General features: G+C 45.7%; 1 protein-coding gene across 1 annotated transcript; it reads right to left on the reverse strand.

Moving 5' to 3' along the window:
* Positions 1 to 1782: 1782 nt before the first annotated feature.
* LOC134406419 (omega-hydroxyceramide transacylase-like) lies at positions 1783 to 27337 on the reverse strand. Its single transcript, XM_063137880.1, has 7 exons — positions 27136 to 27337; positions 15661 to 15893; positions 15224 to 15289; positions 14431 to 14640; positions 12804 to 12864; positions 3650 to 3892; positions 1783 to 1877 (listed from the first exon to the last, which is right to left on the reverse strand). The coding sequence occupies exons 1-7, from the start codon at positions 27335 to 27337 to the stop codon at positions 1783 to 1785; spliced, it is 1110 nt and encodes a 369-aa protein (XP_062993950.1).
* Between the last annotated feature and the right edge of the window lie 250 nt (positions 27338 to 27587).

Genomic DNA, 27587 nt, shown 5'->3' on the forward strand with positions numbered 1-27587 from the left:
TTTCCTAAAGCTTTTAAAACTTGATTTTGCTCTGACTTTTATACTGCCTGTTTGGTGCATTCTCTTCCCCTCCTTATTGTTTTATTATGATTTTATTAGAATGTAAGCCTATACGGCAGGGTCTTGCTATTTATTGTTTTACTCTGTACAGCACCATGTACATTGATGGTGCTATATAAAATAATAATAATAATAATAATAATAATAATAATAATAATAATAATAATAATAATAATAATAATAATAATAGGGCTTTGTTTCCAGACCCCTTATCATCCTGGTTGCCCTCCTCTGAACACGCTCCAGCTTGTCTGGGTCCTTCTTGAATTGTGGAGCCCAGAACTGGACGCAATACTCTAGATGAGGCCTAACCAGGGCCAAATAGAGAGGAACCAGTACCTCATGTGAAAGATCTCTGCCTGACAGCCTGAAGAACTGTTGCCAGTCAAAGTAGGGGAACTAATTGTAGCTGTTGTTATTTATTACATTTATTAGACACCTTTCTGAACAGCAACAAAAAGATATAAGGTAACAGGGAGAGCAATCCTGTCGTCCCTAGACAGCAACGGGGGTGGGGTGGAGGACATAGGATAGTTTGGTTTCCTGGGGCTCATCCACACAGGCGCTTTGCCCCTGGATTGCTTCGAAGTGGTGGCAGGTGATCTACATGGCGCAGCAGCCACTCCAAAGCAATCCAGGGGCAAAGCCCCAAAGCTCCACACTAAGAAAAGTCGGGTACTTATCCCGACTTTTTTAGCTTGAAGCAAGGCTCCAATCTGCGGAGCGTTGTTAAGGAAAAATAAGTAAAATTGAAAGGGGGGGATGAAAATCCCTCCAGGGAGGGAGCAATCTATGTAAATCTTCGCATTTACAGCTAAACAAAACGAAAAACACAACAGCCCCATTTTCCCATTAAAACCCCCATTTACCAGAGAAGAGAGGGAGCGGATGCTCCCAGGCACCCCTGGACCAGTCTTGTGAGTGCTCAGGTAGGCGGGCACGGCAGCAACGCCTGGAAACCCTCAACTGCACTCCTTTCCATATAGACACTAGAAAGGACTGTCAATGCGGCTGTGCCCCGGCTCACGCTGCTGGCCGCAGCATTACTGAAATCGTATAGACAAGGGCCTGGATCCAAGGTCGGAGACAGTGCTCTGACCTTGGACCTGGGAGTCCGAGCTCCCCTCCCCTGTACTCTCCCCCTCCCCCTTGCAGCTGGTGTGGAAAGAACCATGCTGGCTGCCTCGTTGAGGTTGCAAATGCAACTTCAGAGAGGAAGGAAAGCGGATGGTTCTGTGGGTGTGAGGAGGGGACTGGGGAAGCAGAGATATGAACTTCCGTCCCTCCCCCTTCTCGACACCTCAGCTAGATGGGCGAAAACGCTTGTCCAGCTAAAATGCAGAGTGGGGAGATGGAAAGATTGCCTCTGCCTCACCTTCTGCTCTGCATTGGATATCTGTCCGTCTTTGAGTTCGGAGGCTGATGAGCATCCAAGTAGGATTGGGCCCTTACAATATCAAGCTAGATGGACAAATCGGCTGACCTTGTATGATATAAGAAGCTACCAAGTCAGACTATTTCTACAACTCGTTCAGTATCAGGCTGCTTCCTAAGTAGGCCTATTATATATATGACAGTTATTTTAATTCTAAGCTAGGCAAAGAAATAGCTAGCTATATTTCTGATCTGGTCCACACAAAATACTACCTTCTTATGTCGCAGTTGAAACTACGAGATCAGAAACTCATCACATCAAAGAATTAGGAATGATAGTCTTACCTTTTACAGAAAGACCATGCCATTCTTGTAGAGGTTTTCATGGATATGATTTGCTGCAACATGAATCCAGTTATTGAACTTAGCAATCCGGACCTTCTCTGTGTGTGCAAGACAGCTGAAGCCACAAGCAAAATCCAATGCGTGGTAGGGGAAATAATATTAAAATGAATGATTTCTTAAAGAGAAAAGATGCACCTCTCTCTCTCTCACACACACACACACACAAATCTCCCCCAATTACTCCCACAGCAACAGCCTTCAAAGGGCTAAGAAGTCTAGATGCCAAATTCTCAGGCTCCCACTTATGCTCAGTAGCTCTAAAACAACAACAACAACCCCAGTTAACTTCAGAGCTGGGCTGACAGCTATATCTTATAATTAATCCCCTGAACATCAAAAGGCTCTGTCCTGGCTCAACCAATCCATTTTTGCCACTGGCCCAGCATATTTCAATTTCTTTTCTAAAGGAGACCAAAAATGGTACCTAAAGTAAAGCCAATGGCTGTTAAAACAGATGCTTGGCCTAACAAAATGAAAAATGCATCCTTTCCTTATCAATCAGAGCATTCCTTTTGCTCTTTCGAGAAACTTAGCTGATTAGTTTCCAGAGAGCTTCTGGAACCGCCCAGAGAGCTTCGGCTGGGGGGCGGTATATAAATGTAATAAAATGTCTAAATGCTTGGAAAGCCCTGGGGTGGGTGTGTTGTGGCACAGAGACGATTATACAACACAGCAGGAACCGCATACGCAAACTGGGGCTTTTCCACCGAAGCTGCAGAGAAAATAAGTTGGAGACTTACTCCAACGTTTTTCTCCGGAGTGAGGCAAGGACATGCAAGGTGATGTCAAGACAGCCCCTAAGCCTCGCTCTGGAGTGCAGCAGAGGTGTGGCCAAACAGATGACAACACCTGGTTTGTCACCATCCGCCTGGACAGACAACAGGGGACATGACTGGTGCTGGAAACCCCACACTTTCCCTGCACTTTCAAGATTAGCTGATGATGCCCCAGAGCAGTGAAATAGCGGGGTTTGGGAACATCACATAAAGACAGCCACCAAGTCTGCTTCCAACTCATCACTTAGCATTTTTGTCTTCTTTTTAGGGTTCATACATAATTCCAATTATCCTTACAAGGTAGGTCAATATTATCATACGGTAATAAGAAAGATAGGTCAATATTATCACACCGCAGTTGTGGGGTGGGGGGTGGCTGAGGACAATAAGCTTGCCAAAGGCCACCTAGTGAATTCATGGGAGGGGTGAAATTTGAACCTATCCTCACGGAAACCATAAAAAGCTATTTAAACTAATAACATTTACTAAACACTGGTTGGGGCCTTTTTAACTGAGAAAAAAATTAAGTAAGCAGGGACATAACAGGTTTATAAAATTATGCCTGGTATGGAGAAAGGCAAGAGGGAGAAGAACACCTCTTTCTCTCTCTCCTTTCTCCACATCATGCATAAAATGTCTCCCTCTTGCATAATACTAGATCCCAGGGCCTTCCAAATGAAGCTGAGTGATGGGAGATTCAGGACCAATAAGAGGAAGCCTTAAACTATGGAAAACCACAAAATGTAGGGATGGCCACCAATTTGGACATCTTTAAAAGGGGATTGGACAAATTCATGGAAGATAACTCTCTCAGTGGTTATATGATGGTGTGATGGCTATAAGCCTGGTGAAGTTCCCACCTGTGGTCATACAGAATAAAAGCAGCCAGCGAACGTTTCACCAAAGAATGAAATCTAAAATTCCTTTCCGTGTCTTCATGGCCTTGTTTCTGGAAGGTTTGGTCACTGTGCACAGAGCATTGCATAAGTGGTTAGTGAAAACTAAACAGAAAACGTAACACTTGGGCTCCCTACCTTTTGAACAATGCGAGGGCAGTCGCTGCAATATTCTGTTGCCTGCTTCGCGTGTTATCCTCGTCACAGAATTAGGATGCTTGGAGAAGCCTTCGGAAGCTGTCCTGTTCGAAATGCTGAGGACCCCCATTCCTGGTGCTTGGCAGGAAGCCTGTTCACCGGCATGGAACAAACTTTTTTTACTGAACACACCGACAAACTCAAATGTCACTGTCTTGGCAAGGTAACTGATTTCAAGAATATCTGACAAGAAAGAATCAAACAAACAGTGGCATAAAAAGCCTCTTTTTTAAAGAACAGGAAAAGGTCTTAAGGTTGGGGTTTATGAGCTTTAGTAGGCATGTTCAACCCACAGATCAAGTATTATATATTGAGGGCACTGAGTGAAATCCAATGACAAGCAAGTCGATTTTTGTTTGCACAACAGGACTTGCTTCTCCTCTTCCCTACAGTCCTTTACACACACACTATGTTCTGGAGGGTGCCCCAACACTCTGAAGCAGATTTTGTGGGTGCAAAGGGGTGATTCAACCCCCTTTCTGTTTCACTGCCTGGTCACTGAGGTCATCCGAGGGTCTGCTCCTGGTGGTCCTACCCGAATGATAAGAACAGAGTGTGTAGCACCCAACGCAAGTTTTGGCTGCAAAGTCCTTGCACTTTACCTTGAGAGACTCGTTGAGGGGTATAAATAATACTCACAGTCCTTATTCATCAGTAAAGTTCTTTTACTGAGGCTTTCTTATCAGTTTAGTATAAACTTTCATTTACACGCATGGTCATCATAATCGTCATCAACACGGATCTCCAAACACCTAACACCTAATCACCTAAACATAAACCTAACAAGATGCCATTAAACACTGTGCATCTTAAATACATTTCACCACTAGTATTGCAACATACTTAATTGTCCAATTACCCAATTCTCCTCTGTCCACGTCTGACACGTAGGCCATGTCCTCCACGCTCCGGCTGCAATCTTGCCAAGTCCAGAAACACTATTACAAAGCTTTTAACCCTTTACAATCATTTAATCCTCTGTGGGTAAAATTCTACTCAACACATAGATCCATCCTCCGATTGGAGTCCATCAGGGGAAGAGCCTTCAGCGTGGTGGCTCTCCTGTGGAATTCCCTGCCTCTGGAGGTCAGGCAGGCGCCGACTTTGTACTCCTTTCGGTGCCTCCTGAAAACATCATTATTCCAGGAAGCCTTTCCTTAATGTCTAGCCATGTGTCATTGTATTTGCTTCTTTTAAAATCTGTTTTAAGTGTTTTAGTCTGTTTTTATTTTCATTTTATCTGGTACACCACTCTAAAATTTTCAATGGGGAGCGGTATATAAATATTGTAAATAAATAATAAATAAATAAAAGCTTGCACAATTTTTGTGTGATCATTATACTAATATGGATTCTGGGATTTCTTTTTACACTTTCTTTTTATCTCAACTTTATTCTAAATCCTACACCATTTTTGGTGCGAATGGTACAGTGTCCTTTCCTTGGTTGATCTGCCCACGGCGCAGATTATGGTTGACTTCCTAGCAGGAAGCAGAACCAATTCTGACATAAATAATTCTGTTTATTAATGTCAATAAACATGTTTCTTTTGGGACAGAAGGGAAGGGAAGCAGTGTTATATATGTGTTGGCTGTTGATCCTTGCTTAATAAATTAAGGTTTCATGCCGGTTTTCGTAACTTAACTGATTTATTAGATGAGATTTACACAGTTCTCTGGCAAGACTCTTATAATGCAAACCTGAAGCAGGGTTTCTCCAAGGGATGGGAGGCTGTAAGCTTGTTGTAACTACTTTGTGTAAGGAAGGGGTTAAGTGTACAAAGAATTGCTGTTTTTAAGAATTTTACTCATTGTCTATTGTCTGTTATAGAATTGCAGAAGTACCGCTTATCTCTCCACCTGGCCGTGGGCGTGAGGCCATCTCCTGGCTCCATCAAGGCGAGAGAAGTGGCCTTGGGGCAATTTGCATCTGTGAAGGGAAAAAAATGGCCCATCCGGAGGGAGGGGGGAGTAGAATAGCTGAGTGGCCATAAAAGTCTACCAAACGTGGGGCCTGGCGCCTGAGCTGAAGGACACCTGGCTGGGGAAGTATATTCTGTAACAATGTATTAATATTGTTGGTATTTGGGTTCAGGGTGTTATTTCTGTATTAATTTTAGTAGCTAATCTGATGTGTTGCTTGCCTCTTACCCTTCCAATTTCAATAAAGGATTGGGCCTAACCCTTTCAATTTGAGAGCTGTGTGCTTTATTCCAAGATCTGTGCAAAATCCAGTGGACAGCTGGTTTGGCTGAGTGTGGTTTCCTTTACATGGTGGGCAGCGCTGGGATTCGACACAGATCTGGAGGAATAAATGCTGGCAAGACAAGGAGAGCAGGAGATGGAACTGAACCCTAAACCAGCAAAAGGTAGTCCAGCCAGGATGTTGCAGGGGATGCCTCTGGGAGAAAAAGAATTAGCTCAGATTCAGGGAGCAGAAGCTCCAGGAGTAGAGGATGGAGAAAACCCTCGGGGAGAAGCAGGGGGGGAGTCCAGTGCAGCCACCTTAGGGTGAGGATTGCAGGAGACACCCGGCTTCGAGGGGACAGTTTGGAGACGTTCGGCAGCGCGGTGGTGGATGCCACAGGCGGCGGACAAGGCGTGGTACGAATGCGAATTGGGAACGTCCATGCCGGCGGAGTTGTTGGCCGAGGAAGTCCAGGAAGGGTCCAGTTCACGGCAGGCCACGGCGTCGTAGGAGCCCGAAGGACCGGAGGAGAAGGGTCAGAAAATGTGGGTCCCACAGCGGCAGGAAGGATGAACGGGAACGGCGGGGAAACCGAGGAGCAGAGGATGCGGAGAATGTATGCGGATTGCATGGAAATGATGGCTCAGCAACTGCAGCTGATGGAGAGGGGAGTAAACCCCGGCCCACGGATCGATAGAAGGGCATTCCCCGTGTTCCAGGAGGGGGACAATGTGGGAGCGTTTCTGGCCCTGTTCGAAGGCACGTGTGATGAGATGGGGGTGCCAGTAGCCCAGAGAATGAGCTTGCTGAGGCCGCAGATTACGGGAACTTTGCGAGAAATGGTGGCTACCATCCCGTGGGAGCTGCGTAATAGCTATCCGTATTTCAAAAGCTTGGCCAAATAACAGTTCGCTTTAACAGCAGAGCACTGCCAGCAAAAGTTTCGCTGGCTGACCAAGAGTCCGAAAGAAACTTTTTCGGCCTTTGCCACTAGGATGGTGACAGCCATGGATGCCTGGATGGAAGCGGAAGGGGTGTGAGACTTGAGAGGAGCAAAAAATTTGGTGGCTAAAGAACAACTGTATCGGCAGTTCCCGGAGAAGTTCGATGCATGGGTCGGAGAGAAGAATCCGAGAACCGTGATGGAGGCGGCCAAGATGGCGGACCGGCTGCAGGCGTTTGAGCGGAAGGGAGCTGGTGGGGCGCCGAGGCTGCCGGAGGGGCGGGCTGGCGTGGGCCCTGCGGAGAAGAAGCCTGTGTGGCCAGCCAAGGAGCGGCGAGAGAAGGGCGGAGCAGCAGCGGCAGGTGGAAACCCCAGCGGCGGGTGTTTCTACTGTAAGGAGCAGGAGCATATGAAGAGGGAATGCCCCAAGCTAGCCGCTAAGTCACCAGCCGTAGGGGCAAAACCATCACCCGGGGTGCGAGCGGCTGCGGCACCGACGGCGCCACCCTCATCTGGGTCCAACTGGAGCGATGATAGTGGTGGCGAGGCGACCAACTTGGAGTGGGAGCATATGCGAGCGGAATCAGCAGGAATGGCCCAGGCCGCCGCGGCATCTGGGAGTCCCGAGCCAGCAAATGCGATTTCCATGCGGCTGGTGACTCCGGCGCAGCTCCAGTGGAGTCGTCGCACATTCTGTGAGTGCGTGGTGGTCAATGGGAAGACAATTCGGGCTCAGAGAGATACCGGCGCAGATTTAAGTTCGGCCCATGTAGGACTGCTGAAACCTGGACAAAGTTTGGTGGGCTGAACCATAAAAGTGACCCCGTATGGAGCACCCCCCTTTGAGGCACCGCTGGCCCGAGTGAAATTGGAGTATCAGGGGTGGAAGGGGGAGCTAATTATCCTTACGCATCGGGAAGGGCCAGCTTTCCTTCTGGGCAACGACTTGTGTTTTAAAGTAACCCAGCTAGCGGTCATGACCCGGGGAAAAGCAGCCCGGGAGCGGAAGGATTCCCCAGGAAAGGAGGGAGTCCCTGCTACCCAGGGGGAACCGGCGCAGGAAGGCGGGGGGAAAGGGGAGGAGGTAACCCCAGAGTTCCTCAAAGAAGTGAGACAGGACCCCTCTCTGCAAGAGTGTCAGGATGCCGCAGAAGGTCCCGGGGGAGAGAGAGGAAAAATGGGAAAAGCCACGTTTGTGTGGGAACGGGGCAGGCTATACCGCAGGTTTTCGCCGAAAGGAGGAGGGGGAGCGGAACGAAAACAGCTGGTGGTGCCCAAGTCAGAGCGGGGGAAGGTGCTGGAAATGGCCCATGAGCGGTTGTGGGGGGGCCATTTGGGAATCTGCCGCACACTGGAGCGGGTGAGTCGGGACTTTTACTGGCCAGGGGTGGCTCAGGAGGTAAAAGATTTTTGTAACTCCTGTGAAGTTTGCCAACGGGTGGGCTTTCCTCGGGATCACCCTAAAGCCCCACTACACCCGTCCTTGATTATGGAAGTACCCTTCGAAAAGGTGGGGGTGGATATTTTAGGCCCCTTTAATCCAGCCACCCGAGGGGGAAAGAAATATATTTTAACCATGGTGGATTACGCCACGCGATATGCGGAGGCAGTGCCGCTCGCAGTTATTTCAGCCCCCCAGGTGGCCAAAGCCCTGATGTCTATATTTACCAGGGTGGGGGTCACTAAAACATTGGTGCATGACCAGGGAGGAAATTTTATGTCAGCCCTGCTAAAAGAGCTGTGGCGGTTGGCGGGGGTGCAACAGTGTGTGGCAGTGGCGTATCATCATGAAGGGAATGGGTTGGTGGAGCAGTTTAATCAGACCCTGGGGAAAATGTTAAAGGCCTACGCGGTGAAGCACGCAGCCGACTGGGATCAGGCACTGCCCTACCTTCTCTTTGCCGCCCGGGACTCGAAAAGCGATAGCCTGGGGTTCTCGGCGAATGAATTGGTGTTTGGGAGGGAGTTGTGAGGACCTTTGAAGCTGTTGCAGGAGAAGTGGGAGGATGGTGCCTCCCCGGCCCCAGTGTCGGTAGTGGAGTATATGCAAAAGCTGCAGAATTTATTGAAGGAGGTAGGGGAAGCCGCACAGGAGAATTTGGAGCAGGCCCAGCAGACTCAGAAACGGTGGTATGATCGGCAGGCCAGGCGGTGAGTGTTCCAAGTGGGAGAAAAGGTGTTGGTGTTGAAACCTGTAAAGCCCGAGAAATTGGCGGTGCGTTGGGAGGGGCCCTTAGTAGTGGAGAAGAAGTTGAACGAAGTGAACTATTTGTTGCGGGATGTAGATAAACAACGGCGGGTGAAAGTCTTTCATGTAAACATGATGAAGCTGTTTCGGGAGCGTGGGGTGCACGTTGGTCAGGTGGGCAGTGAAGAAGAAGGGGGAGATGGAGCCGGGCTGGACGTCTTGGCCCGTTGGCGGCGAATGGAGGGGGTAGAAGAAATTCAAGTTCCCGGGGAGCTGAGCGCCCTGCAAGGGAAGCAGTTGCGGCAGCGGCTTGGAGAGTTTAGGGAGTTGTTCTCGGGATTGCCCAGGCGAACATCATTGACTAGGCACTCCATTAATACTGGTAAACACCCCCCGATCCACATGCCACCTCACCGGTTAAACAGAAGACAGTTGGAGGTGGTGAATAAGGAAGTGGAGGAAATGTTAGCTATGGGAGTGATTGAGAAGAGTCAGAGCCCTTGGTCCTCTCCCCTCGTGCTCGTGGCAAAAAAGGACGGATCTGTCCGTTTTTGCGTGGATTTTAGAAAATTAAACAGCGTGACGACCATGGAGGCTTATCCTATGCGCCGCACGGATGATTTGATTGAAACTTTGGGGAAAGCGAAGTTTATCTCGACGTTAGACTTAACTAAGGGATATTGGCAAGTGCCGCTGGATGAGGATGCGGCCGCCAAGTCCGCCTTCTCTACTCCGCAGGGTCACTTCCAATTTAAGGTTCTCCCTTTCGGGCTCTCGTCTGCACCGGCTTGCTTCCAGAGGCTAATGGATCGGGTCCTAGATGGCTTGGGAGCGTTTGCGTGTGTTTATCTGGATGACGTGGCCGTATTCAGCGACACGTGGGAACAACATCTAGAAAATCTAGGGCAGGTGCTGGGACGGTTGCGAGAGGCGGGGTTGACCGTGAAGGCTTCCAAATACCAGTTTGGGCGAGGAGAGGTGACCTACCTAGGGCATAAGGTGGGGCGGGGGGCGCTGAAACCGATGGCTGCCAAAGTGGAGGCCATCAGGCAGTGGCCGCGTCCCCAGACTAAGAGGCAGGTACAGTCTTTCCTTGGGCTAGCTGGGTACTACCGGAGGTTTGTGCCAAATTTTAGCCAGCTGGCCGCTCCTTTGACGGAGCTGTGGCAAAAGAGGCAGCCGCTGCAAGTCCGCTGGACAGAGGCTTGCCAAAGGGCGTTTGAGAAGTTGAAGGATCGGTTGCAACGTGCCCCGGTCTTGAAAGCCCTGATTTTGACCAGCCGTTTGTGGTTCAGACGGACGCCTCAGAAGCGGGCCTGGGGGCGGTGTTGCTGCAGAAAGGAGACGGAGGGCTGCAGCAACCGGTGGCGTTTGTCAGTAAAAAGCTGTTGCCGAGAGAAAGGGCTTTGGCGACCATTGAAAAGGAATGTTTGGCCATCGTTTGGGCGTTAGGCAAGCTGAGGCCGTATTTGTGGGGAAGACCATTCACGATCCAAACCGATCATTCCCCCTTGTGCTGGTTAGCCAGGGTGAAGAATACCAATCAAAAACTGCTGCGATGGAGCCTGGCCTTACAGGACTTTGAATTTACAATCTCCCACATCAAAGGCAGAGAGAATGTGGTGGCTGATGGGCTGTCCCAGAGCTTAAACCAAGGGGAAAGGGAGGGAGTGAATAAAAATTAAAGATTTTTACTGAGAAGATGGCTTTTTCTAGAAAAGCCATCTTGAGGGGGAAAGTGTAAGGAAGGGGTTAAGTGTACAAAGAATTGCTGTTTTTAAGAATTTTACTCATTGTCTATTGTCTGTTATAGAATTGCAGAAGTACCGCTTATCTCTCCACCTGGCCGTGGGCGAGGCCATCTCCTGGCTCCGTCAAGGTGAGAGAAGTGGCCTTGGGGCAATTTGCATCTGTGAAGGGAAAAAAATGGCCCATCCGGAGGGAGGGGGGAGTAGAATAGCTGAGTGGCCATAAAAGTCTACCAAACGTGGGGCCTGGCGCCTGAGCTGAAGGACACCTGGCTGGGGAAGTATATTCTGTAACAATGTATTAATATTGCTGGTATTTGGGTTCAGGGTGTTATTTCTGTATTAATTTTAGTAGCTAATCTGATGTGTTGCTTGCCTCTTACCCTTCCAATTTCAATAAAGGATTGGGCCTAACCCTTTCAATTTGAGAGCTGTGTGCTTTATTCCAAGATCTGTGCAAAATCCAGTGGACAGCTGGTTTGGCTGAGTGTGGTTTCCTTTACACTTTGCTTTTAACTAGCACCCCAAACAGAGCCAGTTGTAAAGTTTAGAATGAACAGAATTCTGAGCCTAGGAGGCATTTCTACATGAGGCTTTTGTCCCGCACCTTTTCCAGGGCATCTGCTTCCAGATTCTTTGTGGGATCAATATTGGCTTATTTACATGTCCTTTTTCCCAAGGGGTTTACTTTCTCTACCTTTCTATATGTTTCATTATACAATTACCAGATGGCCCTGTGGTTTAGCAGAACTGCGTGAATACACAGGGTTTTATAACGTGTTTTCTAAATAATAGCAGACTTTCCTCTGGAAAAATGGTTGCAAAGAGTGGGAGAGGACCTAGAGGATGATGACATCTTATAAAGGACCCACAAACTACTGTGAGTAAGCAATCACAAATGCATACTAAAAGTCTTGCATAGAAATGTTCTAGAAATTTGTTCTTGGTATCAGAATTGAGCTGAGCTTCAAGTCCTTTCACACAAAAGACAGTTCCTGGTTACCCCAGTTTTTTTAATATTATTTCATCATCCCCATTTATATGGGAAAAAGTTGTTTTGTTGCTGCTACTGTTAAACAATTGGGAGTCAGAACACCTTGCCAATCCCCTACCAGTAGATCCTAATCTACCTTTGCCCCACCCTGCCCTAGGCCAAGGGGAGATAGGAGGATGAGTTGCACATAAGTGCACAGTTAATTCACTGAGTTTGGATACAGAACAATGTGATCCTCTTACTTAAATCTGTGTGAACAGTACAGAAATCTCTCCAAAAATACATAATGCTGTTCACTTGCGTTCCTGTGAACCCAGCCACACAACAGGTCTTCCAGAAGTAAAACAGCCAATGATAAATATATGTTCCTTGAAGAAATACAAAACCCAATCACATTGTCAGCACAACCACCTCTGTCTTCAAACAGCATTTCTGGGACTCTTGGGGAGATTTAGAACTGGTTACAGCAGATGGGTTCAAATCCAAGCTTTCAATTTCAATAGGGTTTCAGATGGGAGGATCGTAGGAACCAATTATCATGGCACTTTGGCAGTTCTGCTCCTGGAATTTAATATTCTTCATCATACTACTGGTAATACTAGGTTTCTCGGGAAATAATCCAACAGCATGGGCCCTCCTCCCCACCCCAGCCATCAATATATACTCATCATAACCAAATGTTTCTACAAGTAACGGTCCATTTGGCTCCAAATTAAGGATATTAGTGAAGTGGAGCTCATTCACAGAACTGTTACATCAAAAGTCAAGTAGTTTAACAAGGGCTATTTGTAGTAAATAAATATGCCTTCGTGGGGCACATGTCTTCTCCAACAAACACCTCAGTGTGAAACTGTAACAAACCATTTCCAAAATGCATGTCTGTTCTATGAGAAACAGAACAATAAATCTGGGTCTTTCCAGTTTCCTTCCGACAAATTGTACATATTTTTGAAGCCAAGAAGCTTCATCATTGTTCTTGTGTGGAGAAAGTGTGTGGTGTAAAGAACTACGTTTGCCTACAGGGTAACACTTACTGTTTCTGTGTAAGAAGAGAATGGCATCCTGATATCCTTGTGAATAAAATTCATTCAAAACCTGTGGAAAGACAGACCACATAACAAGGAACCAGCACATTTGTGCATTGCAAAGGCTGAGCAACTCAACTCAAATGGAAGGATCTTGACAAGGATTGCAAGCATGCCTAATTAGGACTAAGAAGAACTAAGGGCGCAATCTGATGCATATTTAGACAGATTCCTCACCTTTGACTACAGAGGCTTGCACAGGCTGGGTTTGGATGACTGATTGCACAGGAGGCTCCCTGCCCCCAATAACTGCCATTTGCACAGTCCCCATGATGCAAGGTAGGTTGGCATTAAGTCCGAACCTGGTGCAGGGCACAGCGTGGGTGGCTTCATACCCACCCTACAACCTACAACATACAGTAGAGGTTGCAGGGTGGGTACGAAGCCACCCCTTTCACTTTGCACGCTGAGTTCAGATGACATGCCAACTGCGCGCTGCATCGTGGGGAAATATGCAAATAGCGGTTGCGCACAGCATGTGCTGGGTGGGGGATGAGCCACAATGGCTTCTTCGCCCTACATGATTGCCTGAACACACCCATACACAAAACAAACGGAACATTTCCAGTACAGTCATCCTCGCTTAAACCTGCCGCCATCCTGAAGCAAGATCTTGAAGTAGTGTGGACTGACTTGTCCTTCTAGTTCAACCAAGGTACTGTGGATCTCCATTCTGTTGGTTCTGAATGTTATGTTTTGCAAAATACCACGAAAGGAGTTTCTCAGCTTGCAGGCTACACCTTGCAAAGGTTAAGCAAACTAAGGCCCAAACTAGGATATAATGATGGTTGTTGGATTTGAGCAGCAATTGTCACTTGGCAAAGACACAAAAGATGTAAGCATCTCACTACATTTCTATTTGCTGTTTAGGGAACAACTTACAGAGATATGCCCAAATATGTGGCGTTAGGAATTAGATCAGAGTCTGGCAATGTTAACATAAACTTTTCAGATTGTATAAAATAAACACTCTACTCCACAGAGCCCTGCCTGGCATTCTCTCTCCCTTTTGGTGCTCTTCCCTACCCTCATTTCTAAACCTTTTATTAACCCCACTCCCTTAATTTTATGCAATAAAAAAGAAAGAAGAGAGGGAGAAGAGAGCAGGTGGTGACTCAAACTCTACTGGCTTCATCTTTTTTGACAAAAAGCTTTTCTATGTGAAGCTTTTAACCCGCAGCTTTACCAAGGCTTCTGATTCCAGATTCTTTGCGGGATTAAGATCATCTCCTTTACATGTAATTTTGTCCAGGCTGGTGGTGGTCTTTCTCTGCCTTTCTATATATTCCATTATACAACCACTAGGTGGTGCTGTCATATAGTGGAATTGTACAATAACACGACATTTGTATGGCGTTATAGAGGGGACTGAGAAAAAATACCACACATTTTCCTTGTTAGGAAAAAAAAACCCTGCAATAATGGTTGCAAAATATGAGAGAGGCCCCGGAGGATGACGATGTCATGTAAAAGACCCACAGACTGCTGTGACTGATAATGAGAAGCACACAATAAAAGCTTCATGTAGAAAGATTCAAACTAATGGGCAGATAAACAGGTGACTGAGACAACTTACCAGGCAACTGGGTGGGAACAGGGCATAGCCAATCCTGTGCAAGTTCTCTATGGAGACCTGAATGCTGCCATGTATGACGTGCAAGCAGTAGAAGATGGCTGGACAGTCCCGAGGACAGATGTCAATCTCTCCTGTAAAAGGAGACACCGTGATAGCAGTTTCCACATCAGAACAAGGCTGCAAGTTAGAGAAGCCTCCATCAATGTACCGCTGCAGGAAAGCAACAGGAATATTCTGAGATGATAATAGATAAGTTAGGTGAAATACAGATGAAGCAGAACTAGTAAAAGGGCAAGCATTTTTAAGACAACTATATATTAGGGCTGGCATATAATTTCGTTCCAAAGGTATCTTCTATACCTTCCTTCCTTCCTTCCTTTCTTTCTTTCTTTCTTTCTTTCTTTCTTTCTTTCTTTCCTCCTTTTTATTGCCAGTGAAGTCTCAGGGCTGTAGGTAGGTAAGGGATGTGTATTTCTGTCTCAGAAGTGCTACCTGAAAAAAGCTGCATTCTAATACTGCACTGATCCTTGATTAAATTGCTTGTGTCTTTATTGAGGAAGGAGAAAATTGATGACAGGCAATAGGAAAGCACAGAATAATATAACGGTGATGAACCTGAAGGTCATCTATTCCTGCCAACTAGCCTAATATAAGGCAGGGTCCAGTTCTCAGCTAATGTAGCTTCTCAGTACTTGGATCTTCTGTAATGGGCCACTGCCTGTGAGCATCTGAGTCCGCTCTTAAAACATGGAATAACCAACCTCCACTTGATAATTTGCTAAAGTAAACTTACCACACCTCGGAAGGAGGGAGGGATGAATCCAGCATAGATTGGAACAAAGCAACTGCAGATCAATGCCTGTGGGAAGAGAGAAGATGTATTGCACTGATATATCAAAGAGCATTTCTACTTGAGGCTAAAATCCTGCACCTTAATAGGGGCTTCTGCTTCTGGGTTCCTTACAGGATTGAAGTTGGCTCTTTTTCACATTTTATATAAGAATCAAAACAATCCTAACTTTTACTTTTTCTCATTGTCCTAACTACTTTCCTTGAAGTTTATCCCTTAATTTACATACTCCTTTTATTCTAAATTATATCCCATAGAAGAGGGATGTGTTGTTTTAGTTCAAACTCTAGATGAGATTTATTTGGGTTGGGGTTTTTTTTAACCAACAAAGAGCTTTAAAAAAGGGAAAGGGGGAAAAAGTGGGCAGGGATTTTTATCACCTGAATTAGCTCCTCCTTGGAATTGTACTCTGAAACCACAACATTTTGGCCATCTACCAAGCGAGTGAGAGAAACATAAAGTCTTCCTGTGGCCATCTGGTGGGAGTTCTCTGGCAGAATTTGGTGCAGTCTGCTCTGTATGGTCCGAACCACACTGCAACCGGGGGCAAAGGGACCAAGAATGGTTCTCCTGACATCTCTTGCAGCTCCATAAAAAAAACTTTTTAAGTCATCTGTCAGAGGAAAATAATAATTGCAAGCATTTATTAGGTTGGACATGTTAGTCAGGACTGTTAGAGTTGCCTAATATGGAAAGATAGCCAATTTGTTTAGAGGAGGAGGACGAGGAGAAGTGGTGGTGGTGGTGTGAAAATACCCTGCGTATAGGTGAACTCCCCCACATCCTGTTCGCACTCTGATCATCAGACTCCCACCAGTTGCCTGACCCTCTGCGTGCGTGTGGGGAGAGCTGCCAGATGGTCCGCCGTCAGTGGACACCCAGTGAGAACTTGTGTCTTTTTTCTCTCTGTGAATATTTAGGGAAATTGCAATTGTCCATGAATATTTACAGAAATTGTGATAATTGTGCCTGCGTTTTAAAGCAATTTAAATGCAGGCATAAAGGACCATTTATGACTGCAATTTTGCACAAATTGTACTATTCACCACTGCAATTTTGTGCAAATTGCAATTTCCATCAATGATCTCAGCTGCAAATTTGTGTAAATCAGGATTTGGACTAAAAAAATAAATAGCAGGAAACTACAAGTTTGCCCAACTTGGCGTGAGCCAAGTCAAGTCAGTTCAGGGATCTGCAAGTTGTCATCTGGGGGGCCAAGCTAGCAAAACCTCAGTGAGCTTCACCCCCAAAATGGATTCCTCCAACATCCCTAACTCTGCTCTTGTACAAGAGAAAATAAAATGATCAACCATGGGAGAAAAGCTTCACTGAAAGAGCACTTACAATATATGACAGCCTTCCCCAACCTGGTGCCCACCATCTCTTTCAGACTTCAGCTCCAGGAGCCTTGGGAGTTGCACACCAAAACATCTGGAGGGCATAGAATCATAGAATAGTAGAGTTGGAAGGGACCTTTAAGGCCATCAAGTCCAACCCCCTGCTCAATGCAGGAATCCACCCTAAAGCATACCTGACAGATGGTTGTCCAGCTGCCTCTTAAATTCCTAGATTTCTTGATTGCCTTTATTCATATCTAGACGCTCCCAACACTGTGTTTTCCCCATAATGCTAATGAAGGGAGACATTTGCAAGGAAGAAATGAAGGATGGGAGTGCTTAATTATTCCCCATCTGCTGATTCTTCTCTACCCATTTAACTTCACTAATTAAAACATCCCCATCCCCTTCAGCTGCAGTCACAACCAGAACTAAGCCAGGCAGGAGAAGGGGTAATTTCATAGCCAGGCATTTGTAAGGGAGGTGCTGGACGGGGGTCAGAAACCCCCTCCCACATTTCGATAATCATCACAAATGCAGGCCTGGGACCAGTTATTTGCAAATCCAATGTCTAGTTCTGCTTAGACTGCATGCTGAATTTAACACCACATCAGGGAAGATGAGTCACAATTTGAAACTGCTAACTGTAGCCAACATATAAAAATCCACATTATTTAAAGCATACTACAACAATTAATTTGCAATAGGGAAACATGTAATGGATTGTATTCATCTATCTACAGGTATTACACTTATTAGATTGTAAGCCTATGCGGCAGGGTCTTGTTATTTACTGTGTTATCTGTACAGCACCATGTACATTGATGGTGCTATATAAATAAATAATAATAAATAATAATAATAATATTTGGAAAAGGCGCAGGAATTAATTTGTGTTCCGTAAATGGTTAGAAATGGTCACAACTTCTACACTGTTCCCAATCAATGGTCCTTTTATAGATTAGCAACTGTAAACAATTAGCTAAACCATTATCGCATCTCCACATGATGGAATACCTCCTTTTGATAAATATCTGCCCAACTTGCAACTTGCCTCTGTGGGGGGAGAAGCTTTACACATGTGATTAACGTTGTTGCTCTCAATGAACTTTGTACATGTGATTAATGTTGTTGTGCTCAATGAGCTTTGCACATGTGATTAATATTGTTGCTATCTATGAGCATAATTTAAGCATTCATCTGCTGGAATGGGGCTAGGGTAACCAAGTATGCTCAGTTCATATGCTCAAGGGTCATGCAGTGACCCTAGAGGTTGCTCTAGAAAGAAGGGGCAGGCAGGCAGGCAGGCAGATTAGATGGATCAAAAATATCCGCGTGTCCTGAAGATCTCTGGGAATTAGAGCAGTTATAAATGTTTTAGTTAGATATTAAGGGAGGATACATAACAAGTCCGAGTAAGGTCATTATTTGGCCGTGCTTGAGTCTGTGCTCCCTCCTGCCATCTAGATGTAGCATTCCCACCCCGCAGCAATGATGCTTCAGGGTTTTGGGGGGGAAGCAACTGCAAAGTGTCATCATAAAGACACCGCCTTAACAACTGTAACTAAGGAGACCTTGAACGTCTTGTGGTCTGGAGCCCAAATTAAAGACAGGTTGCTTACCTGTAACAGTAGTTCTTCGAGTGGTCATCTATGCAGTCACACATATGGGCTCTGCGCCTGCGCGGAGCCAGCTTCGGAAACTTCTCTAGCTGAAAGTCTTTTAGGCGGGAACCCCTCCCCCACCGTCCACTGAACATGCTCAGGGGTTCCCGCCCAATCCCCTCAGTTCTTGAAACCGCCTAAACAGTCTCACTGAGGAGAACCACCAGGTGATCAAAACTTAATGACACCATAGTGGGGACGGTGGGAGGGTTGTGTGACTGCACAGATGACCACTCGAAGAACTACAGTTACAGGTAAGCAACCTGTCTTTCTTCTTCATGGTCTCTGTGCATCACACATATGGGTGAATAACAAGCTGACTACCCGGAGGTGGGTGGTGTCAGGTGATGGATGAAAATTCAACGGATTGCCGATAAGACGGCACGCCCAAAGGCACAGTCTCTACGCGCTCTGATGTCCAGACGGTAGTGACTGGCAAAAGTCAGAGGTGTCGACCAGGTATCCGCTTTGCAGAGGTCCGGTATGGCAATACCTCTTTCAAAAGCTGTAGCAGTGGCCCCTCCTCTGGTGGAGTGAGAGTGCACTTTCCCCTTCAGCGGGGGGCCAGCAAGTTCATAGGCTAATTTAATAGTCTGAAAAACCCAAGCAGATATTCTCTGCGGAGATGCTTGGAGTCCCTTTTGTTTGACCCATAACAAACAAAAAATCTTAGGGATCTCCGGAGAGTCACAGTTCTGTCCAGCATATGTAGTGTCGACTCAAGAAGAGTTGTCGGCGCAAGGAAAAAGCTTGGCAGAGTAAAATCCTGCCCAAGGTGAAAGGAGAAACAACCTTTGGAAGAAAGCTGGGTCCGGTCTAAGGACCACTTTGTCGGCATGAAAACCCGTATAAGGTGAGTCCATACGGAGTGCCGCTAACTCTGATGCACATCTAGCAGATGTTATGGCAACAAGGAATACCACCTTAAAGTCGGTAAACGCAAATCTGTCTTTGCCAACGATTCGAAAGGCTTGGCAGACAGTGCTTTAAGCACCACGGAAAGGATCCATTGCGGAACAAAGGGACAAAGGGGTGGAACTGTATTTTTCATCCCTTTCATAAAGCGCTTAACCAGTGGATGAGTGAAGACCGAACAGCCCTAAATCCATAAATGTGAGGCAGAATCGCTGCCTGATAAACTCTAAGTGAGGAAACTTAAGGCCTCTTTTAACAAGGAAAAAGGGAAAGTGAGGATGGTGGAAATAGGCTCTGAAAGGGGTTTCTCATTCCTGCTTAGTGCAAAGGAGGAGTGAGCTTCCCATTTGGTAGCATATGACTTTCTAGTCGCTTGTTTCTTAGCTGCTAGAATTATGTCCCATATATCAGGGGGTAAGGATTGACAGTCTAACATTGTGGTTTCTACTATGAGGTCCAGAGAGCTCAATAAATTGAGGATTACTCCCACTGCCTTCGATAGCATCCTCTTCTAAGATGCCACTAGAAGCCAGTTGTCTAAATATAGGTAGACTTTCACCCTGTGTAGGCAATGAACTGCCATATATTTTGCAAACATTCAGTGGGCTGTGCTTAGGTCCATAGACGCACCCAAACTGGGACATATCGGTACCTATGATAAACCCAAGGTACCTCTGGCGAGTGTTCTGAATGGCTATATGGAAGTATGCATACTTATGTGTATGGGGCAAAACCTACTCCCTTCTTGAGGAGCAGCATTAAGAAGGACAGTGTGTCATCTGTAATTTGCTGGTTCTGATGCAGGACACGAGATAAGCAATGAGACTGAACAATCCTTCACCATCGGATGGGAGGTCCTCAATCTAGTTCACAGAGTGAGACCTGCTAATCATAGGTATGCATGCGAAGCGCCAGAGCGCGCACCATCGCTCTCAACTCACAGTGAAGTGACGGGTCATGTAAAGTTGCTGACAAGAGGAAAAGTTGGATCTGGACATCATAACTAGATAGTGTATGACTCTGGGGCCCAAAGCAGATGAATATGTTCTGAAAACTCCCCTTGGGGCTAAATGAACTAACATAGAATTGGAACACGGGTGCATAAAGAAAAAAACCCATGTCCATTACTGCACTTTAAAGATTCTGCACTTTCTAATGTCAGGGCCATCAAAGAAGGGCCCTTCCAGGAATTTTTAACTGTCAGAAGCAGTGTTGGGAGGAAAAATATCAACACTGGAGTTGGCTTCTCAGTACGTACAGCATGAGATACAAAATCCTGCACTTATTTTCCTAGTTATGTGTCTCAATACCAAGCCTGGTCATCCTCAATGACCGGGAAGTGGTATAAGTCCTCCAAAGGAGGTTCTGCCCTGTGTACGTGATGCAGAAGAGAGCAATGTTGAGACCGACTGATAGTCCTCAAAGGATTGAAGGGAATCAGGTCTATTCTTATGCTCTAACTCATCTTCCCCAAGTTGATCTCCTAATGTCCCATGGAATGGGGGTGGAATGGGGAAGAGCTAAGTAATTGTGCTGACGCATTGTGGCTGTAACAGCTGAGCCCTGTGAATCGGTCGCAATGACAATGATCACGGTTGTACGTATCCCCATCACGGTACTAAAGCCAGTATCCATGCTTGTATGGTATTCTCAGGAGACGTGGCCCATTTAACATTGTATGCCCTCCTCTTCCAAGGGGGGGGGAGAGCCCCAAGAATGATGACATCAGACATCATGGTAATAAAACGTTCTCCATTGAAAGCAAAGCACTCAGAGCGTAGAGACTCTGGAATGGGGACCTTGAAATAGGTGGTTAGCTTGCAAGGTATACACTGCCTGATGTGGTGGACAGATGTCCATTGGCTTTGGAGGGGAGAGATATTACATCTCACCCTCTGACATTGAAGCTGCATGCGAGATGCCCTCTTGGTATCAAGAGTCTCAGCGTTTGTACCAAAGAGCTATTAACATTATTGTTATGTTATTGTCATTTTCAGTACCAAAAATTTCAACCTTGGTACCAAAAAAGCCAGTTATGTTCATTGCCAGTGTCAGCATAGAGAATTCCAGCGTCTGCATTGTAGATGCTAGTTATGTAATTGCCACTGTTGGTATCGAGGGCTCCAGTCTGTACCGAAGAAGCTACATTGTTGCCGGTCTCGGCATTGAGGGATTCATTCTCGGTACTGAAGAAACTAGTTATATTGTTGCCAGACTCGGTATTGAGAGGCTTCAGGCTCCGTACTGAAGAAGCTAGTTATATTGTTTCTCGGTATTGAGAGCAGTCTAGGTACCGAGAGGTCACAGGCTAGGCACTGAAGAAGCTAGTTATATTGTTTCTCGGTATTGAGAGCAGTCTAGGTACCGAGAGGTCACAGGCTAGGCACTGAAGAAGCTAGTTATATTGTTGCAAGTCACGGTACTGAGAGGCTTCAATCTAGGTACCGAGAGGTCACAGGCTAGGCACTGAAGAAGCTAGTTATATTGTTGCAAGTCTCGGTATCGAGAGGCTTCAGTGTACTGAAGAACCTAGTTATTATTGCTACTGAGGAGGCCAGCCATGGGGACTCTAACAGTAGTGGTTAGATCTGGCTTCCATCGAACGGCAGATCCTCTATGCGGGTGCGTGCCTGCTGGGACAGCCCTGCGGACCTCAGCTACACATGCCTTCGTAGCGCAATAGAAACTACCATGGCTTTGAGGCGCAGTCCATAGCGTGGCGTGCTGTATTAAGCTATTGTCGAGAAAGTCTCATAACCTCAATACAAAAACATCTGCCAGTTCCCTTTGGTCATCTGGCAAGAATCCGGAGAGAGATGTAATATTCCCCCATAAAAAGAACTTACGTTTTTCCATTGTGGCTTGGTAATTATGCACACGAAGGGATAAAGCTGTAGAAGAGTATACTCTTCTCCCCAGGCCGTGCACCTACGGCCTTCTTTGTCCACTGGTGCATTATTTGTATGTAAATAGGAACGGGACAATTTAGTCCTGCATCTTATAAATATATGTTGTCTAGCCTCCTCGACATTGTGGCATAGAGGAGGGCAGCTTCCATGATTGTTGTGCTGTGCGCAGCAGTACAGGCAAATATGGAATAGCCACTGGGGTTGATGACCCACAGTATACATCATCGTAAACTGGGTCATTAGATTTCTCTATAGGTTGGGATATTTGAATGACCTTGCTATTCTTTGTACCTTATCAGTAAAGTGTGCTAAGTCCTCTGAAGGGGACACCACGTCTGCAGTGACCACAAGGTCATCTGGTGGTGATGTATCTTGTGAGGAGTCCGATTGGTAATCCTCCTCCAATGGAACATCCAGTCCCATGTCTGATGTAGGCAACTTTTGCAATGCTTCCGATGGTACCGAAGCGGTTGGTACTGCGGTCTGCGTTGGTTGTGGAGCGTGCCTCGGTACAGATGGTAGAGGCGGTGGTGGCATGGCCAAGACATCCTCTGGGAGGGATGGAGGGAAGATCGCTTTGGAGGGTAGTTGGCGGAAACGCGGGTACGGTTCGTGTTGCCGTTCCTACGGATACTGATAATAGTAATCTTGGTGCCTTCTGTGTCTCCAATCCTCGTAATAATACGGAGGATACTAGGGAGGTTGCCAATCAACGTAATAGTCCCACATTCTTGGAGGGGACAGATGTCACTCGTCATAGGTCATATATTGAGGACCTGAATGAGCTAAAGCCGGTGAACGACCCCGGTCGTATCTGTAAGTAGGCGTATGTCAGTATCGATAGCCTTTGGTATCGACCGGCGTTAGCTGGGGCACTTGTTGGTAACGACGTCCGTCGGTATCGATGGGCTGTGGTTACTCTCAGTACCGAGGGGAACTGGGACCCCGATCAGGTACGGTATTATCCAGGGAGGAACCTCTAATTTTGCCTTCTGAAATCGATGCTCTTGCGCTGGGATCATCTGTTGGTACTGTGATGATCTGCAGCGGAGAAAGTATCGGTGAGCCGATACCGTGCCCTGCCTGGGGCAGAGAATTCGATACCGGTGGTGCGGATGGTGTCGCCCATCTTGGTATCAAAAATGGTCTCGGTAGCGATAGCCTTGGTATCGGGCTTATCGGTTCCGGAGGAGACCTTTGCAATGAAAGGCTCGACATCGGGGTCCTGTGCCCTGTCGGATGCCTCGGTACCGAAGTGCTTGGTACCGGGCTCCTCAGTACCGACAAAGTCGGTTTCAATGGTTTTTTTCTTCCCATTTTCCGTCTTAAGTTTGCTCTTTTCTTTCTGGGGTTGTCAGCCCCAGAATGCTCTCTCACTCTCTTAGAAATCTTCTTTACCGCCTTTGTTGATGCGGCTGAGAGGAGGAAGGGGGAACCGATAAGGCTTCACTCCGCGCGGGAGGAGGTTGGGGCATAGACTCCATTATAATAGGAGATTTGGAGCGTCGAGATCCTCTCGGTACCTCCACTGCCTCCAACGCCTTTTTTTCAGAACAACGCCCAAAGGCGGTCCGATCGGTTTTTTCTCGCTTGCCTCGAGAATTTTAGACAAAACACACAAGATTCCACAATGTGTGTCCCCCAAGCAAAGCAAACAAAGGGAATGTCCGTCGGTTAGCGTGATCTTCAGCCCGCAAACGGGGCACTTCTTGAAGAGGCCTTGATGTGCCATAAGCCACAAGGCTAACTAACAACAAACGAATTCTATATATATATATATATATATATATATATATGTATAATAACTAAATAGAAAAGATTAGAAAACTGGAGAGAAAAGACAAGAAGGAAAATAGAATATTTTCAGCTGAGGTAAAGTATACCACACACGTCTCCACAAGCTATTGACCCTACAGGCGGTTGAAGAGAACTGAGGGAATTGGGCGGGAACCCCTGAGCATGCTCAGTGGACGGTGGGGGAGGGGTTCCCGCCTAAAAGACTTTCAGCTAGAGAAGTTTCCGAAGCTGGCCCTGTGCAGGCGCAGAGCCCATATGTGTGATGCACAGAGACCACGAAGAAGAACAACAGGTTCCTAAACTCCTGAATCGAAGCCAATGTTTTAGAGTGGGAGAGCTAACTGAGAAGACGTCCAGTTAGAAGTCCATCCAGGCTGAAATGAAGTTAACACACACATTTATTCGGGGTAAATCCCATGAATTCAACAGGGTTTTTTAGGAAGTAAATGTGTTCAGGATTATAGCCAAAGAAACATTAAATGAAAACTACCCATGTGGAGTCAGTAGCCAGTGAGTTCAATTAGACCATGGCTTTCCTGCAATGAGGGGTCAACAGAACATGGAACCCCTTGAAATAACTCTCTCTTAGGACAACAGGAATAGCTTTCCCCTCTTTCTTTGCTCTCGTTACACAACTATGTGCAATTTTCTAAAAATATATTTATCACTCTTTAAGGAACGGCTTGTTCATTCTGTTCCTGCTCAAACCTTAACCAATTTTGTGGTTGTTTTCAATGGGATTAGGCTCCTTGCTAAGCAACTCACCACCTAAAGATTTCACGGTTGCAAACAGTTCCAACAGTAAAGACTGGCAGTGCAATTTCAGCTCCCCCTGTTTCCACAGACCTCTAGGATAAGGGTAGTTGGAAAGTAGAGCAGGTTCTTCCGGTAGTTTTCTGAGTGATTTGCCATAGACAGACAAGGATTTCTGATTGCCAGTTGTTTAACTACAAAATGACTTTTACTACCCAAATTAGGCTGTTGAAATGAAGAGAGTTTGGGGAAGCACAGAGTGCTTCTAGGCAAGGCTTTTACTGTGCAATCACCCTGCCTCAAACTCAGATTTGTACAGGTGGTCTTTTTACTTTGCCCCAAAAAACACATTAAGGATGGAAAGGTATAATGAGCCAGTTCACATGTCACGACTACCTGTGGTATATTTAAATGAGCAAAAGCAAGGAAGTGTGCTGGTTTCCAACCAGCTGGCTACTCCCATTGTGATAAATAACCCAAAGGTAGTCCAACCTGGGTTGTTTGACATAATATCTGAACTCGGATTTCTGGTTGTTTCTCCCCCACTAACCGAGAGTTCTGGATTTGGATGTCATGATAAAGAACTCAGGAATGTCTCTCACTTGTTTATTGCGGTGGGGGCAGGCAGGTAGCTGAGAACCAGCATACTTGCTCACTCCTGCATCATTTTCAACAATCCACAGTTAAGAAACTGGGTCATTTATGACATCCAAACTGAGTTAATAGCTGCACAATGCCTTTGGATTGGTAGAACTAGGAGCTATCCATCCGGAAGCACCTCAGATATGGCTTTTTGTGCAAAAGAATTGTAAGCAGAATTCAGTTTTGGTACTAAAAACAAACTCTTAGGCTCAGGGGGTGCTCAGAGGTACCCTGTTCTTTAAGTCTGTCTTCTGCAGCTGGCTGTGGTAGATGGATCTTGAAATTCTAAGAACCATGGTTTATCCCAGGCTTGTTTGCACTGCTGTCTGCCCTGAAACAGAAGCACCCAGCAAGAACAGCTGAAAACAAAACTGCTCTGAAGGCTGGCAAAATGGGTGGGAGAGAAACAAACCAGAAATAGGAAAAACAACCCATAGTTTATTTGCTCATCTGAAGGACAATTCTTGGTTTAAGCAACAAACCAAATACATTGTAGTTTAGCATTACCTGTGAATGCATCCAGTAACTGTGATAATCAGATATTCTGGCACAAGGACATCAATATGCAGTAATGGAACTAGGGCCCGTTTTGGCTGAAGAGTGGGGTAAAATGCTTTAAATAAAACAAATGGATAACTGATGACAGTCTGGATCACTGTGTAGCTAAATGTAGCTGGTGTATCAAAGCAGCTTCATTGCCATTGATGCAACTATGCTGAAACACATCCATGTCTGCAATTATATCTGAGCACTCACAATTGCATTCTAGCTATATTTTCTTCCAAATATATTCAGATATATGAATGTCCCAGAGTAAAAGACGAACACTGTATCAACAAAAGATCAGACTGAGTCCAATGTGTGTCCAACAATGTATTAGGCAGATACTGTGGTGCATATTGATTACAAGACCTTCTTCAGAGCTATCCTTTGAGTAGTGCTCAGAACACTCCACAGCTTTTTTAAAAGATATAATTTAAAAGATATAACTAGGTTCCCCTCCCCTCCCCACTCACCCCTGCAAAGAAGATTTTGTGATTGAAACACATTGGAATATCTGTTTGTTAATGTTTCACTGGACAATATCAGAATCAGATCTTGGAATAGCGATGAATTGGCATTTTGATGACAATGGGAATCTAAGCTATTATTACTATTGTAAGGGAAATGAACTAAAGTGACTCTATCTTGTATGATTCTGTATGTCTGAATTAACTATGCCTGTGATGATACTGTCCGCTGTTTGAACTGCATGTCTGTATCAAATATGCTGACCATTACTTGAACTTTAGGCCTATGTAATCATTTGGTCAAAGAACAATGAAAATAGCAACAGGAACATATAAATTATGTGTAGCTCGTAAGCTGCTAGATCTCAATATCCGGGAACATGCATCCTGGAAGGAGCCAGCTTCAAGACGAGAAATAACAGCAAAGTTTAGGCGTTTCAGTCAAGTTACTGTATTTCATAAAGTATAAAAAGACTGTGTTAGAATTGCTTTTTCATCAGTAGTGATTTGAGCTCTTAAGCCCCCTGCTGATCTATTCCACAGAATAAATCTGTTTAAAACTCCTCTGTGTGGTCTAGTTCCGTTCCTGAAGGAAGATTGGGTTACCCTCTAGGAGAACACCTCAGATCATCTCAGTTTACGCAACACTATCTCCATATAACAGTGAGATTTTAGTATTACCTCTTTATGCTACACTGACAGGGGAATGAAAGTCTGAAGGCTGGTTCTGAGAAACAATCCTCCCTATCACAGTCATCCCCAACCCATCCATGAAAACCCAGTTTTCTAAGCAACATCTAAAATAATCCAAACCTATACACTGCTTACCAAGACTAAGTCCACACACCACAGCTGCTGCCATGATTGATCCAGATGATGCTCCATAGACCTTTGATGCAGATCTCAAGATTTCGGGTGCTTGTTCCAATAAGCCCTGAATTACACCTATTTCATAAACTGCAAGAAAACCACCACCTGAAAAAGAAAGAGAAAATGGGGTACCCGGCATCCTTAAATCCACTTCAGCCATCCTCAGTAAAACAAATGAAGGGTTGTCGATCTCTTCGTAGGTGTTTTCATTTTATTTAAATGTCAGCAACAGGTCTCACTACTACTTCTTCTACTATTTCCACTATCACTTACAAAAATGGATTCCCCCCCCCACTCTTTTTGCTCCTTTGATTTGTATCCAGAGCTACATTTTAACTTTTTCTCTGGCTAAAAAATAAAATAAAATAATGTTCTTCACTCATCAAAGAGTTTCTCATTGTAGTTAAGGC

The sequence above is a fragment of the Elgaria multicarinata genome, chromosome 1 (assembly GCF_023053635.1).
Source record: "Elgaria multicarinata webbii isolate HBS135686 ecotype San Diego chromosome 1, rElgMul1.1.pri, whole genome shotgun sequence".
NCBI classification, from domain to species: domain Eukaryota; kingdom Metazoa; phylum Chordata; class Lepidosauria; order Squamata; family Anguidae; genus Elgaria; species Elgaria multicarinata.